Here is a 13792-nt window from a genome sequence, read left to right as displayed (position 1 = left end):
GACTTTATATCCAGTCCCTGCCCACCTGAACGTGGCCCTGTGGTGGGCTAGTACAGGTAACTCCTCTGCAGGATGGATGGTGGTGAGCCTGGGGTCCTCCAGCACCGGGGGCTCATGGGAGTAATTCTGACTCCAATAAAGAAAGAGAGCTACAGGCAACGTCTGTTTACTGACAGGGGACAGGCCAGTCCGGGAAGTCTGGGCTGAAGGAAGTATCTTTCTGGAGGGCAGAAGTCCCATGTGAGTCAGCTCTGCTCCGTCTTGCCTGGGTGGGCGGGATCCTCGCCTTCACCCTCTTCTGGGGCAGCAGGGGGGTTGGGGGTCCCTGCAGCCTCCAAAATCAGTTCCAGGGCACCCTGGCCAGCCACTCTGCGCACCTTCTCCCCTCTGGATGCCAGGATCTCTTCGATATTCCTGTGAGGCAGGAGTGGGGGATGTCACTCCTGTACCTGGCTCCCTGCAGGGCACACCCTGGCCAGCTCAATCCAGGAGTGCTGCCCAGCACCCAGCAGCATCAGGGCCATATAGGCACCTCACACATTTTCACGACCCATGGCTGCCAGCAAGTGCCACCTCAGGAGCCAAGGGACCACCTCATCTCACGGAGAGACCAGTCCCCAGCAGTCCTGCCCATGCCCCTTCTCTACTTGGTGATGTCTTATGGGAGGACAGCCCAGTGCCTGGTGTGCTGACCTTGCAGGGTCACTCTGTGAAAGTCACCACAGGTCTTCCGGACTCTGCTGTCACCGACCCTCCCTCATGTGAGAATACAGAGCTCAGAAGTCAGAATGCACAGCCTTCGGCTCCCCAGACAGGGGTGCCAGCCTGGCCTCTGAGCAGGACCCTCAGGCCAGGGCCAGTCCACACCGCCTGACACACACCTCCCAGCTGCTGCAGACCAGGTACACAAATTGGCAGAGGACAAGAAAGTTCCACACCAGAAAGTGGCAAGGCCATCAAAGAGGACGGAGGCTGGTCAGTGAGGCAGAGCCCCAGGCGCCACCCAGGTGGCCTGACTGGCAGCTGCTGTATTTGGGGTAGCACAGTGACGGCAAAGGCTATCCATGGTCCACCTGAAGTTCAGATTTACCTGCACCTCTGCACAGACAGGAAACTGGGCTGCTGAGGGGATCTAGAAACCACCAAGCAGGGGCTCCCCAGGGAGGCCAGGTGGCCAGGTGTGTGCTGCTGGGAGGGCTCCTCACCCAGGCCCCAGGCTCAGGCAACCAGCGTCCCCCTTCTCCCTGCCCCCCCTCCCCGGTCCAGGTGTCCTCACCTCTTCCCATCCAAGTCAGAAAACCAGCCCAGGTTGTCTGCGATGATGTGGTGGCTCTGGCAGCCAGGGCAGGTCACAATGACCACGCCCTGGTGATAGGCCAGCTTCGAGATGCACTTAGAGGACCTTGTTCCACAGACCTGGCTGGAGCAGAGCAGCATCAGGCCAGCAACTGGACCCCCGGGGAAGGCCCCGCCCCTCAGGAGTGCCCCCCCCCCGGGAAGGCCCCGCCCCTCAGGAGTGCTCCGCCCCCGGGAAGGCCCCGCCCCTAGCAGTCTCTTTTCTTGGCGCCCTCTAGCGGCAAGGGCGGTCCGTCTTCCCCGCCTGTGTGCTCACTTTGCAGGTGTAGACCAGCTGGTAATGCGCCGTTTCCACTCGTCCCAGCGCCGCCGCGGGCCCCGACCCGGAACTCGAGAACCGCCTACCCGAGGGCCAGGCCCGCCGCTTTCCTGCGGCCTCCGGGCGGGTCCTGCAGCCCCACAGGCACCTCAGGACAGGTCCCCGGGGTCTCTCTCTCAGCAGCATCGGCATACAGCCCATCACCGTTCGCAACATTCTGCCCCACCGCCCTCGCCGCTCTTTCCAACCCCGCCCAGCGCCGCTGAGGCCGCTTCCGCCATGTTGGAAGTGGGCACCAGGGCGGACGTGGCCCTCCTTAGCTTCCGCCCCCGGCCCGGCGCGCCGCGCGCTGCTGCCCCCTGGTGCCGCCCTGCGCGCGCTGCGTCCGCTCACCGCCCTGCCGGCGCGGGCTCTAATGGCGCGAGTCTGCACGCTCCCGGGTTATTTTTATTTACTGCACTTTCCGGTATTTCCACAAAGCAAAGGTAGCGTACAGTAAAAATAGGAGGCGCATTTAAAAATTAGGTGCGCGGGCAGCCTCACGGAGGGGAGTCCAGCTCATTTGCTGTGGCCAGGTCAGCCACGGCGTGGAGTCCGCAGCAGGTGCGGGGAGTGCGTGCCGCCCCACGACGGTCCCGGCGCACTAGGAGCCCTCGGTGTCGGTGTTGTCGCTGCCGGTGGTGTTCCCGCGGTCCCCCTCGCCCTGCCGCCAACCGTTCTGCATCTTCCTGAGCGCCCGCTTTCTGAGGGACGCCGCAGGTGAGGCAGTGAGGCAGGTGCGGCTGGTGGGCAGCGCCCGCGCCAGACCGCCCCGCCCGGCCGCCCACCTGCGGTAGTTCTCGAAGCTCTCCTTGAGGCGCCGCCGCTCCTTCTCCGGGGGCTCGCCGCTGCTCGCGCCAGCGTCCTGCGGAAGGGCACGGTCGCAACTGGATGGCCGTGTCCGCACGCTGAAGAAGGCTGGAGCAAAGCTGGCCATCGGGGCTGCCCCCCGAGGTGCCTGGGCTTAGGGCTGCCTTCTGATGACAGGGCAGCGTGGGCTCCTGCAGCCGGGCAGACTGGGCGCTCAGGCTCCCGCCTGGGCTCTTACTAGTACACAACCCAGATGGCCCTTTGGCTGAGGAACTCCTGTGCCATGGACAAGGAGGCCGAGTTCCCGCTGGGTAGACCAGAAATGGGGTGTCCTTCTATGGCTACCCCACTCTCCCAAACCCCCATTCTTGGAGCTGTGTCCAAGAAGGTAGAGGCTCCACTTCATGTTCCAGACACTCCACCCCAAAACCCACAGCAGAGACCTTGGATCACCCCCAGCTGCCCTAGTGGAGAGACACCACCTTCCTGGAGATTAGTCACTGAAGCCCACTGAGGGCTGCAGGAACCTGGGGGTCTTACATGGGGGTTTAGTGAAAGCCACACCTTCTGCGGGGCTGCGAAGGGCTGCTCTTGGCTCTCCCCCTCAGCGAGGCCTCCTGGAAAGGATAGCTTGCCTGTGGGTCCTGCCCACCTGGGGAGCCACGCCCAGCATGGCTACCCCTCCCCCTCTCTGCTGCCCAGTGCAAGATCTCCTGGGTTCTCACATGGCCAGTTAGTCTCTCCATTGCCAGGCAAGGAAGCAGGCCCAGACCCCTAGCCTGGCCTCCCCTCACTCCCAGGAGAAGCCTTCTGAGGCAGGCAGAGGCTGCTGGTCCTAGAGAGTCCCACAACCCTTTCCATCAACCGTCCATTCCTCCTGAGCTGGCTGCCCCCAAAGACCAACGACAAACAGACAAACAAGGACCCCAAGGCTCCAGGACACTTTTCCCAGGTGGCCCCAAGCCCCATCAGGCTGTGCTGTGTTCCCAGTTGCAGGGTAGCATTTTCAGGCATGGTGGCTCTCAGGAGTGGGCAGGGGCAACCTCAAGAGGAGGGCCCAGGGCCTCCAGAGGTGTGGCTGGGATACTGCAGCAGTTGGAAGCAGAACATTCCAGGCTGCTGGACCCCTCTGACTCTCCCAGGATCTAGGCAGACCAAAGTTCAGGCCCTTAGGGCAGAAGTACTGGTGGTCAGCAGGGCTGGGGTGCCAGGCTGTGTCCTGCCTGCCTGGCCGCCCCTCCTAAGCTGCTCTTAGCTGACACTCCCCCTCAGCTCAGTCTCCATGCTGCCTGGCTCCTGCCACAGCCCCCTGGGAGCTGGCTACTCCTGAGTCTGCCACCCCTGAACACGTGGGCTCTGTAGCCTCAAGTTCACATCTCTGGGTTGTGGCAGATGGCCTCCCCCACTTCTCCATCTGCTGCCACTTCTTCCCCTTTTGCCTCTGCTTGGAGGCTGGGCTCAGGCAACCTTGAGGAAGTCTTTCTGACTTCCCACGCAACCTCCCGGGGCACCCCACCACCCTCCCCACCTCCCACTAACCCCCATCACCAGAGCAGACTCCTCCCCAGCTCCTGCCCACATCCAGGCCACTCCCAGAGGCACCCAGCTGTTCCCATCCACCCCGAGTCTGTCTCTAGGGCTAAGAGCCCCATTTAAAAATGAGCCCAGGAGGAATCCTGCCTGGCCCACTGGAAGCCTCTTCAGCCCCCTCGGTGCCCCTCACCCCCTGCCCCGCATGCAGCCCCATTCCTCTATCCCTGGCCTTCTGAGCCTGGACACTGGCTTACTGTGTCTCCCACTGCAACAGGAAGCTTTGTGAGGAGAGGGTGGGGGAGCCCTGTTCTACTCTGCATTCCCTGGGCCTGCCCAGGGTGGAGGCTCCACACCCACTGCCCCAGGGGGACCTGTCCTCACTGGACCAAGGACCCTGCCAGCTGGGCCCCAGGTTTGAGTCAGATTCTCTGCTCTCTAGGCGTCCTTGACCTGATAACACCCCCAAGCCTCAGTTTTCCCATCTGCTGAGTAGAACGTGAAGATTGAAGAGACAGGGCACTAGTTACAGGCCAGGGCTCAGGGGGACCAGAAGGCCAAGCCCTGTGCTTCTGGGCCAGAGGAGTATGGTGCATGGTGTGTCCGCTCACCTCTGTCCGAGAGCTGGGCATCCTCCTCCACATCCAGGGGCAGTGAGAGCTTCCAAAGACAAGACAGGTTACTGTTAGTCCTCCCTTCCAGCCACCACTCCCCACCAGGACTGGACCCCACCTACCCCACAGCCCACACAGCTCCTGCACCCCAGTCAGGCATGGTGCCTGCCTCCCCTCTGTACAGCTCCTCAGGGGTTCAGGCTGCTTGAGAAGGGTCTGGGAAATGGAGCTCTTGCACCAGCAGCACTGCCCTGGCCTCACTGTACCCTCCAGCAAATGGGCCTCTCCCCCTCCCTGGCCCAGAGCTGGGCAGTGGAGGCTCAGTTCAGCGGGACCCTGGGAGCATAAATGTGGCTGTGGGTGGGTGGAAGCTGGGAGTCCCACAGAGGCCAGCCAGGCACCATCCTGGGGTCACGCTCACCTCCTGGGAGTTCCTGGGGGAGCTGTCCTCCAGATCAGAGCTCTGTGGTCAAAGAAGAGGAGTTGGTTAGAGCAGCATGGGGTGGGTGGGGTATGGCGAGGGTCCCAGTCCAGCCCCATCCTCCAGGAGCCCCCGTACATGCCTCAGCTCTGGCTCTCCCCTCTCTAGGCTCTGCCTAGAATGTCCCTCCTCCTCACCACCCCCCTGCTGGCTCCACTTGGTCACAGCCAGTGTCCAGCAGTCCCATGTCCTGCTTGGGCCTGGAAGGAAGGTTTGGGGTGGTCCTGGTTGCACGCCTGGGTCCTACTCCCTCACTGCACTGACTGGCCCAGGCAGGACCACAGGGCTGAGCCAGCAGGCCGCCCTGTCCTGCAGCCCACCAGGGTGAGTGTGTCCAGCTGCTGCTGCTTGAGCCTGCCCTCTGTGGCCAGCAGCCGGCTCTCGCACTGGAACAGCTGCAGCTGCAGCTCATCCGCCTTCTCACTCAGCTCCCGGACCCGCTTGCGCAGTTCATCCTTCTCCTGGAGGCTCCGGGCACACTGCGTGTGCAGTTCCTCCCGGGAGGCCATGGCCTGCAGGAGGCACAGGCCACCTTCAGCCCAGGGCTTCTCTTTGCTTCTCTCCTTACAGCATGACTCCCAGCTTCTAAAGCAAGTTCCCAGCAGGACTTCTAGCACCTCTCGGAGTCAGTGGAGCTGCGTGGGACCAGCCAGCGCAGGCCTCTCCTTTCCCTTGGACACAGATGGCATTTGGGGATTGTAAAGTAATGAAGGCACATGATGGAAAGTGGACAAGCGTGAAGAAGATAAAACTCGCCAGGCACAGTGGCCATGCCTGTGATCCCAGCAACTCAGGGGGCTGAGGTAGGAGGACCACGAGTTTGAGGTCAACCTCAACAATTTAGTGAGACTCTATCTCAAAAACAAACAATAACAACAACAACAAAAACCCACATCGGACTGGGGATGTAGCTAATGATAACGAACCCCAGGTTCAATCTCCAGTATTGTGGGAGGAAAAAGGTTAGAAATCTCCATATTCTCAACCCTCAGGACAGTCCTTGTGGCCCCGTGTCAACTCTTGAGTTCCTCAATTCCCAGAGGATACCCAGCACATCTTTGTTCCCTATCCATGTTCTTTTTTGTGTGTGTGGTGCTGGGGATTGAACCCAGGGTCTTGTGCATGCTAGGCAAGCACTCTACCAACTGAGCTATGTCCCCAGCCCACATCCATGTTCTTGTGATTGGTAAGGACTGGATGCAGTTGGTCATTCAGAGCATGACCACCAGTGGCTACATAAGACTCTTAAAAATGAATGTCCTGCTCTTCTATTTATCTTATTTTGGTACTGTGGGTTGAACCTGGAAGTGCTGTACACTGAGTCACATCCCAGCACTTTTTATTTTATTTTATTTATTTTGAGACAGGGTCTCGCTAAAGCCTCAGACTTACGATCCTCCTGCCTCAGCCTCCAGAGTCACTGGGATTACCAGGTGTGGCCACTGTGCCCAGCTTCTGTCATGCTCCTTATGCCTGTGTCCTACCCGGGGTCCCTGAGGTGTGAGACCAATGTGCTAGCAGAGGAGGGCACACTACAGTGGGGCAGAACTCTGACCCCAACTGCAGCCAGCAGTCCAGGAGACCATCAGTAGCCCACAGGCCAGTGGGCCCCACCCTGGCCAGCACTTGACTGGTAAATGGCTGCTTCCCTACTTCTTGTCCCTGCTTCTGACTTTGGACTCTTGGAGACAGCCAAACATGGCCCTGCCAAGCCCACCAGTGCCTGGCACTGGACCAGCTCCTGGGCAGCACCCCCGGGGTGCAGCCAGTCCCCTCCCTCCCAACAGAGGCTTTCCAACCCCTCAGCCTGAGAATCGGCCTGGGAGTCTGTGCCCAATGCAGGGATGGTGGCTGACCCCCTGCTGGACAGGCAGAGTCGCTATTTTCCTGGGGTCCTTGTATCTCCACAGGTGACTCCCAGCTGTCTGGGTTCAGGACTCCTGATACATGTCATGAGTCACCCTCCAGCACTGGCAGGAACATCAGCTGTCAACTGGAAATAGCCTCCAGGAAGCTGCTTGGGAGACAGGGTGCAGATGCAGCCCTGTGGTGGGATACTCCGCCGGGTCCACAAGAGTTCCCCAGACAGGCACCCACAGTTCTTCTAAGTTAAAAAAAGCTACTTGCAGCTGAGCACTGTGGGGCACACCTGTAATCCAGCTACTCAGGAAGCTGAGGCAGGAGGACCACTAGTTTGAAGCCAACCTGGGCAACTTAATGAAACCCTGTCTCAAAAAAAAAAGAAAAAGAAAAGAAAAAAGAAAGGACTGAGGGTGCAAGCCAGTGTAGAGCACCCCTGGGTTCAATCCCCAGTACCACAAAAAATAAAATTAAAAATAATAGCTTGCAAAATAAGACTGATGGAAAGCCCTCTTTTGTACAAGATATATAAAAGAAAACTAGCGTACAGCACTGAGAGGAGCGTGGAAGGAGGAGGCTCAGGGTGACCACGGCTCTTCCCGAGTGGGATGGGCCAGGTGGGAAGCTGGCCATGGACTCCATGTTGCATGGGCCATGAGCTTGGGGACCAGCTCCCTCTCTGCATCCTTACCTCCGCACGAGGCAGGAGGCACTTACCTGGTCCCGCTCAATGGCCACCTCCTCCATCTGCTGCAGGACAGCCTCGATGCGGTCCTTGTACATCTTGGAGTCCTTGCGCAGAGCCAGGCACTGCAGCTCGAACATCTCCCTCTCCTCCATGCACTGCAGGAGGGGCTGTTCAGCCGACCAGCCCTGCGCCACCTGGCCTCAGGGACGGCACTTGAGGGTACATTTGGTCAGGCCAGCTGGGACCAGGAGGAGGCCCCAGGAGCCACAGACCACAGTAGGCCAGACCCAGCAGAGACCCTGGCCATGGCCACCATTCTGCCACAGGCACTGTGAGCCCTGAGGATGGCCCCCACCCTCCCAGGCAAATGCAGGCAAAGAGCCTGCACCAAAGGGCTGTACCCCCAGAAGTGGTGCAGCAGAGAATTTAAATGAGATCCAGCACCCTGCCTTCAAGATGCCCAGTGGGCACTGGCTTAACACCCCAGGCCTGGTGCCTGCCACCAACCCTCCTACCCGGGTGCGGAGGGCCTCGCCCTGGCGGAGGTCCTTGCGCAGGGAGAATATGGTGTTGGCCTGCTCCTGGTGGTCCCGCAGTGCCTGGCGCCAGTCCTCCTCCAGCACCTGGATGTAGGGGCTGTTCCTGTCCAGCTTCCCCTCCTGAATACGGCCAAGGGCAACTATGACCAGGAGGCCCAGGCTGCCTGGCTGCCAGTGCCTGTGTTGCCCCTAGCCATGAGCCGCCCACGGAAGCCTGGTGTGAAAGCCTGGTGCAGCCCCACCTGCACGGAGGTCTCCAGCTCCTGCACACGGGCCTGCAACAGGGCCTTCTCCTGCTGCAGCTCCCACAGCAGCTCCTGGCTGGGCCGCTGCTCCATGGCGTGTCTGAGCTTCAGTGTGTGTTTGCGCTCCACCTTGCAGTCGTCCTCCGCCTTCATGAGGCTGTGCCTAAGTCGGTCCACCTGCAGGGGCGCGGGGGTCCAGTCAGCCAGGCTCCAGGCAGGGCAGCAGGGTGCGCCCGGGGAGTGGGGCCCGCTCACCTCCAGCTGCAGGTCGCGGCTCCGCATGAGTGCTGCGCCCTTCTCCTCGCTGAGGCGCGCCAGGCGAAGGGCCAGGTCGTAGTTCTCCTCCTTGCAGCGCTTAAGCTCGCGGCCACCGGCCTCGCACTGCTCCTTGAGCCGCTGCACCCGCTCCTGGTGTGTGCGCAGTAGGCTGTCCTTCACCCGCAGCTCCTTGATGAAGTCGTCCTTGGAGCTCAGCAGCGCAGTCAAGTCCTGCACCTTCTTCTGCAGTTTCATGACCTCCGTCATCAGCAGCTGTGTCAGGCCAGACTCCCCAGATGCGTCTGGGGCTCAGGCAGCGTCAGACGGAGCCACGCCCCTGCATCTGCCCAACCTCAATGACCCTAGGTGCTTGAGGACCAGCAGCTGGAGTCAGCAGGCCAGTTCTGCCTGGTCTCTGTTCCGCTTGGGGGACATGAACAGGACACTTCATTCTCTCCCAGGCCACTCCAGGCCAGGGCTCAGGGCAGCCCTTCTTTCTCTCTTTATATAACAGATCTTCTCCGCTCCCACCCCTGGGTTCTGGGGTGCTCTACACTGAGCTACATCCCCAGACGTTTTTATTTTTATTTGGAGACAGGGCCACTAAGTTCTGAGGCTGGCCTGGAATTTGGGACCCTCCTGCCTCAGCCTCCAGAGTAGCTGGGGTTACAGGTGTGGCCACTGTGCATGCTAAAAAGGATCTTAATGAGATGCAACAAACCAGTGGGCTACCGGCAGGGGAGCATCCCGCTGCCCCTGCTGGGAACCACAGGACTCTGTGGGGACAAAGGCTTTAGAGAGGTGGAACCCGCAGTGAGTGGGTATTCTGAGGCCGGGAGAGGTTCCTACCCCCAGAAGCTCCCCCTCTGGAGGCCAGGGGTACCCCAGCAATGCAGGCGCCCAGACCCTGAGTGGGGTGGGGGGGTGGGGCGGGATCTTCATGCTGACCCACTTCCAGGTTCTTTCTCCCCCAATTTATGAACTATAGACCTACCAGAAGGACCTGCGAGGGGGAGACCCTGTGCCTGGACCCCACCCCCAAGGTCGCCCCACCCTGACTCTCACCAATGATCATAGAGAAGACACGGGCCGGTTCCTTGCCGGTGACTTTCCTATATAGCTGTGGGTAGTAAAGCTCCAGGCTCTCGAGGAAGGCCACGTAGCCCTTGTGACCTGTCCTCTGCAGGATGTCCAGGAGCACGCCTGTAGGCCAGAGAGGCAGGACTGGGGACTGGGGCATTGGGGGGGGGGGCAGGGCCAGGGCTGGGGAGGAGGCTCCCAAGGTGCAGGTGGGGTGCATTCTGGGCACAAGGTACCCCAAGCTGTGTGTGCCCCTGCCCGCCCCACCTGGCTTTGGCCAGGCCTGGCCTGCCCAACACAGAGGTCAGGGTAATGATCTGATGGAGGTGCCCTGCAGGTGGTCTACGATGGGGACAAAGTGCTGCCCGCCCACCCCAGGCCTCCCAGGGCCTCAGTGGTGTGTGAGCTCCCTGCCACTCTAATCATAGCTTCCAGCAACATGGGAGGGGACCTCCACTCCGTCCTCAGGATGGAGGCTGGGGCTCACAGTCCACCTGGGTGGGCCAGGGCCAGGGAGGCACAAAGCAGCCACCTGGGGCCTGGATCCTTGGGGCAGCAGGCGGGGGCAACACTGACCCACTTTCCGCTTGCGGATGACAAGGTTGGGGTCACTGAGCACCTGCTCCTCGTCATCAGGGTTCAGAACCTTGCATTGGCGCAGGTAGGGCGTGATGCGGGCAGGGTCGATGACAGAAATGAGCTTGACCCGGAAGCCCTCCAGGGCATTCCAGCACTCGTCCTCATTCTCATAGTCCGACATGGCCTCCGCAGGCTGGTGGCTGGAGCTGGGGAGAGCAACCGAGGTGGATGCCCACCTGCTGTGCCCCTGGCCTGGAGCCTACCCCCAGGGTCAGCCCACACCAAGTGTACAGGTGTCCTGCCAGGGCTTTGGGCAGGGCCACCAGGGAGCTCCACCCAGGGGCATCTGAGGGGTTTACCCTCACATTCCTGGCTGCATGACCATTTCCCCAGGGACAGCAGAGGCATCGGGACAGCTCCTTGTCAGGCTACCGAGCTGTCTCCTTCTTTGAGCTCCTGCCCTGCCCCTCTGCCCAGCTTGCTTTCTTCCTGAATCACCTGGGTAAATATGAGAGGAACAGCTGGGGTCTAAGAGAAGAACATTCCCCTGCACCATGACACTCCAAAGTGGTGGGAGGTTTGTCCCATGGGGCCACCCTGCATGGCACTGTGAGTCCTGGCCATCCAACATCCGGGCTGGGCGAGGGGCAGGTTGGCTGGTGGCCCTCCCACCTTTGCCTTGGGAGGGAGCCAGGCTGTGGAGGACTTCCTCATCCCCCAAGGCCCCTGCCCCCCAGTCCTTCCGCTGGCCATGGGCTGGTGATGCAACAGCTCCATGGCAGCTCCCTGTGTCACCGAGCTGTTTAGGGAAGGCGGTGGAGGGCTGCTCACAGGGGCATTTGCCATTACCCTAGACCTGGGCATGCTGTGAGGGGCTGGCAGGGTTGCCTGTTGCCCAGGGAAGCTGCTGCCGCACCCTCTCATGGTTCTCAGGTCCTGGGCACCAGTGACCCCTGCACTCTCTGGCCCAGAGAGGGCCTGGCTCTTGCCAGGCTGGGGAAACTCAGGCCAGCTGTAGACAAGGGGTCTTCCCATGAGGGCCCACCCTTTGCTATCTTCTTTCACCAGTGCACAGCTCAAGTGACTGGCTTCAGGACTGGGCCAAGGTGGCAGCAGCTGAGCAGCTCTACCTCCCTGAGACAGGGATGGGGCCCTGACCGACCAGAGGAGCTGGCTGGGCCACTGGCCCTTGAGACAGGCATGATCTTCTGAATAACTCCTAGCTTCCTGCTGCACGGATTCCCTGCCCAGGCTGGTGGCCCAGGGGACAGTCCTGGGAACACTGGGCTTTTACTGCCTGTCTTTCTGGCCCGAATCCACATGGCCCACACCAATTCCCACCACTGACTCCTCTGAGCGAACAGGTCTCTGCAGAGTGTCCATGCAGGGCCCGGGAATCGCTGAGGCCGCATGGCTGGCCTGTGGGAGCACAGCACTGCTCTAGGCACGTGCTTCAGGGTCCCCAGCAAGATTATGGTCTCCCAGCCACCTTCCCCCATGCCAGTCTCCTGAAGGGCTCCAGGCCAGCCTACCTCGGTCCTGCAGGAGCCACCTGCCAGCTGCGTGCTGTGCTGGCCGTGGGAACACCAGGATCTGGGGCTGCCAGGGTATCTGGGAGATGCTGTCGGCAGCTGGTGCTGGAGGGAGCGAGGGTGGAGCTCAGAGGGAGGCTCTGACTTCCTGCTGTGTTCTGGTTAACACCACTAAGGCAGGCCTGTCCTCCCGCAAAGGGACAGTCCCTGGTGGCCTGCTTCTGGTTTGACAGCCTGGGCGGCCCCAGGGGAGGGAAGTGGAAGTCCTCTGGGGAACAGAGGAGCCTGCCTGCCCAGGGACAGGGTCCCAGGTCTTAGGGCACCTGAAAACGTGGAAAGAAGGGCAAAGGCCCTCCTGGGCTAGAGGAGGCCAACCTACCATGGCACCCAGGAGGGCACATGGTCTAAGGGCTGGGTGACCTACCAGAGGTCAGGAGTAATAGTGTGTTTGCGGCACACTGCTGCCAGCCCACTGTCCAGCTAGACATTTAAGCCCTACACAGGGGTGAGGCACCCTGATGTCCTCCTTGTCCTTGCCACTGGGAACCCCCATGCCAGTCTCCCTTTCTACCGGGATGCATGGGGGGTACTCCCAAAAGCTGATGGCAGGCAAAGCTCGGCCAAAGCCAATGGGTGACAGGCAACAGAGTCCTCTCTGGCCCACATCTAGGGCGGTCCTTGGAGCCTGGTCCCTGAGGGGTGTGGAGAGCCCCAGGCCCCACTTCAGCAGGAGGAGCTGATTGGACTGAGCCACACCTGGCCTGCCCGGTCAGGCTGAGGCAACAGCTACCAAGAAGGGGTGAGTGGAAAGGGGGGGAAGCTCCCCTGACCACTCCCTTCTTGCATGGCCTCTGACCCTGCGAGACCAGCTTTCCTGCCGGATTCCATGAGGGCCAGCAGCCCTGCCTGTGTGTGGGGGAGCAGGCAGTTAGGGATGTTCCAGCCCCGGGCCCTGGCAGCACCTCCTCGTCGACTGCAGAGGTGACCCAGGCTGTGCTGTCACAGCAGGGAAGTGGCAGGGGCTCCCCTGCCTAGAGCATCCCATTTGTACATGAGGGATAAAGGTGTCTTTTCTGGGGTTTTGTCTTTGCAGTGCTGGGGATGGAAGCCAGACCTGCACATACCGAGCAAGTGGTCCATCACTCAGCTACTCCCCTAGCCCCAGGTGTGTATTCTGAAGAATAAAGACGTTGCTGGGCACAGCGGCCATGCCTGTGATCCCAGGGACTTAGGAGGCTGAGGCAGGAGGATTCCAAGTTAGAGGCTAGCTTGGGCAACTTTTAAGACCCTGACTCAAAGTAAAATAAAAAAGGTCAGGGGAGCTGTACCACTGAACTATAGCTAGGTTTGATCTCCAGGACCACAAATATACTTTAAAGTCATGTTCTCAGACTTATCAGAATTAGGCTAGGAGTTAGCAACAGAAAGATATCTGGAAAATTCCCAAGTATTTGGAAATAAATTTTAAGAAAACTCTACAACCCGCAGATCTGAGGAATCAGCGAGGAAAACTAGATACTGGTGGTGATATACACTTGCATCAGCAGAGCCTAATAGCGGAAGGGCGGGTCCAATGCCTGTGATGGTCCCCAAATGATCAGGACCTGGACAGGCATCCCTCCTTTTACTTCTCTGAGGTGGAAATCTCCAGTGAGAAAATGAAGTGAGTGATGAGAACCAAGCCACAGGAGGGTCCCAGGCCTGGGCGAGTGGGAAGCCACATGAGAAGACAGGACTGGGAAAGCAAAGGGGCAGGCACATGGCTGGGCTCTGGCCCAGAGCCAGGAAATGCCCACGGGAAAGGAACCACCAGAGGGAGGGAGCCACTGCTGTGACTGCGGGCAGGCAGGTGGCCACTGGTCCTGGGGACGCTGCCTGGGGCCAGTGTGGCCAGAGCCACAGCCTGTTTCCACAAAACAGAC

The 13792-nt window shown here is 60.4% G+C and overlaps 2 protein-coding genes across 8 annotated transcripts in view; both read right to left on the bottom strand.

Annotated features, from left to right (window-relative positions):
- Positions 1-150: 150 nt before the first annotated feature.
- Positions 151-1917, bottom strand: Dnlz (DNL-type zinc finger). The gene is made up of 3 exons (XM_076845098.1): positions 1613-1917; positions 1277-1416; positions 151-414 (listed from the first exon to the last, which is right to left on the bottom strand). Exons 1-3 carry the CDS (start codon positions 1829-1831, stop codon positions 246-248), a joined length of 528 nt encoding a protein of 175 aa, XP_076701213.1. The 5' UTR covers positions 1832-1917; the 3' UTR covers positions 151-245.
- Positions 1918-2044: 127 nt separating this feature from the next.
- Positions 2045-13792, bottom strand: part of Card9 (caspase recruitment domain family member 9) — a 12938-nt gene continuing 1190 nt past the window's right edge. The window contains exons 1-14 of one of the 7 annotated variants that reach the window (XM_076845095.2): positions 11871-11973; positions 10698-10836; positions 10336-10544; positions 9745-9882; positions 8677-8981; positions 8419-8598; positions 8153-8296; positions 7667-7792; positions 5410-5601; positions 5030-5071; positions 4606-4654; positions 3005-3081; positions 2443-2519; positions 2045-2354 (exon numbers count right to left, since the gene is read on the bottom strand). In XM_076845095.2, coding sequence (XP_076701210.2) covers positions 2192-2354; positions 2443-2519; positions 3005-3081; positions 4606-4654; positions 5030-5071; positions 5410-5601; positions 7667-7792; positions 8153-8296; positions 8419-8598; positions 8677-8981; positions 9745-9882; positions 10336-10519 — 1677 coding nt within the window. In that variant the 5' untranslated portion in view covers positions 10520-10544; positions 10698-10836; positions 11871-11973 and the 3' untranslated portion in view covers positions 2045-2191. Of the gene's footprint in view, positions 2359-2442; positions 2520-3004; positions 3082-4605; positions 4655-5029; positions 5072-5409; positions 5602-7666; positions 7793-8152; positions 8297-8418; positions 8599-8676; positions 8982-9744; positions 9883-10335; positions 10545-10697; positions 10837-11870; positions 11974-13792 lie in introns of those variants that run through there. The other 6 variants (XM_076845090.2, XM_076845091.2, XM_076845097.2 and 3 more) reach the window with 6 other exon arrangements.

This window comes from Callospermophilus lateralis, chromosome 2, assembly GCF_048772815.1.
Source record: "Callospermophilus lateralis isolate mCalLat2 chromosome 2, mCalLat2.hap1, whole genome shotgun sequence".
Classification (NCBI taxonomy): domain Eukaryota; kingdom Metazoa; phylum Chordata; class Mammalia; order Rodentia; family Sciuridae; genus Callospermophilus; species Callospermophilus lateralis.
Note: the sequence above shows the minus strand (reverse complement) of the source record. Positions and strands in the feature narration are given on the sequence as shown.

What these genes read in the sequence shown, in the direction of transcription:
- Dnlz (XM_076845098.1), bottom strand. Translation starts at nt 1,831, where the DNA reads ATGTTGCGAACGGTGATGGGCTGTATGCCGATGCTGCTGAGAGAGAGA. An exon ending in AGCTGGTCTACACCTGCAAA is followed by an intron (nt 1,417 to 1,612) that starts GTGAGCACACAG and finishes TGCTCCAGCCAG; the next exon opens with GTCTGTGGAACAAGGTCCTC. An exon ending in TCTGACTTGGATGGGAAGAG is followed by an intron (nt 415 to 1,276) that starts GTGAGGACACCT and finishes CCTGCCTCACAG; the next exon opens with GAATATCGAAGAGATCCTGG.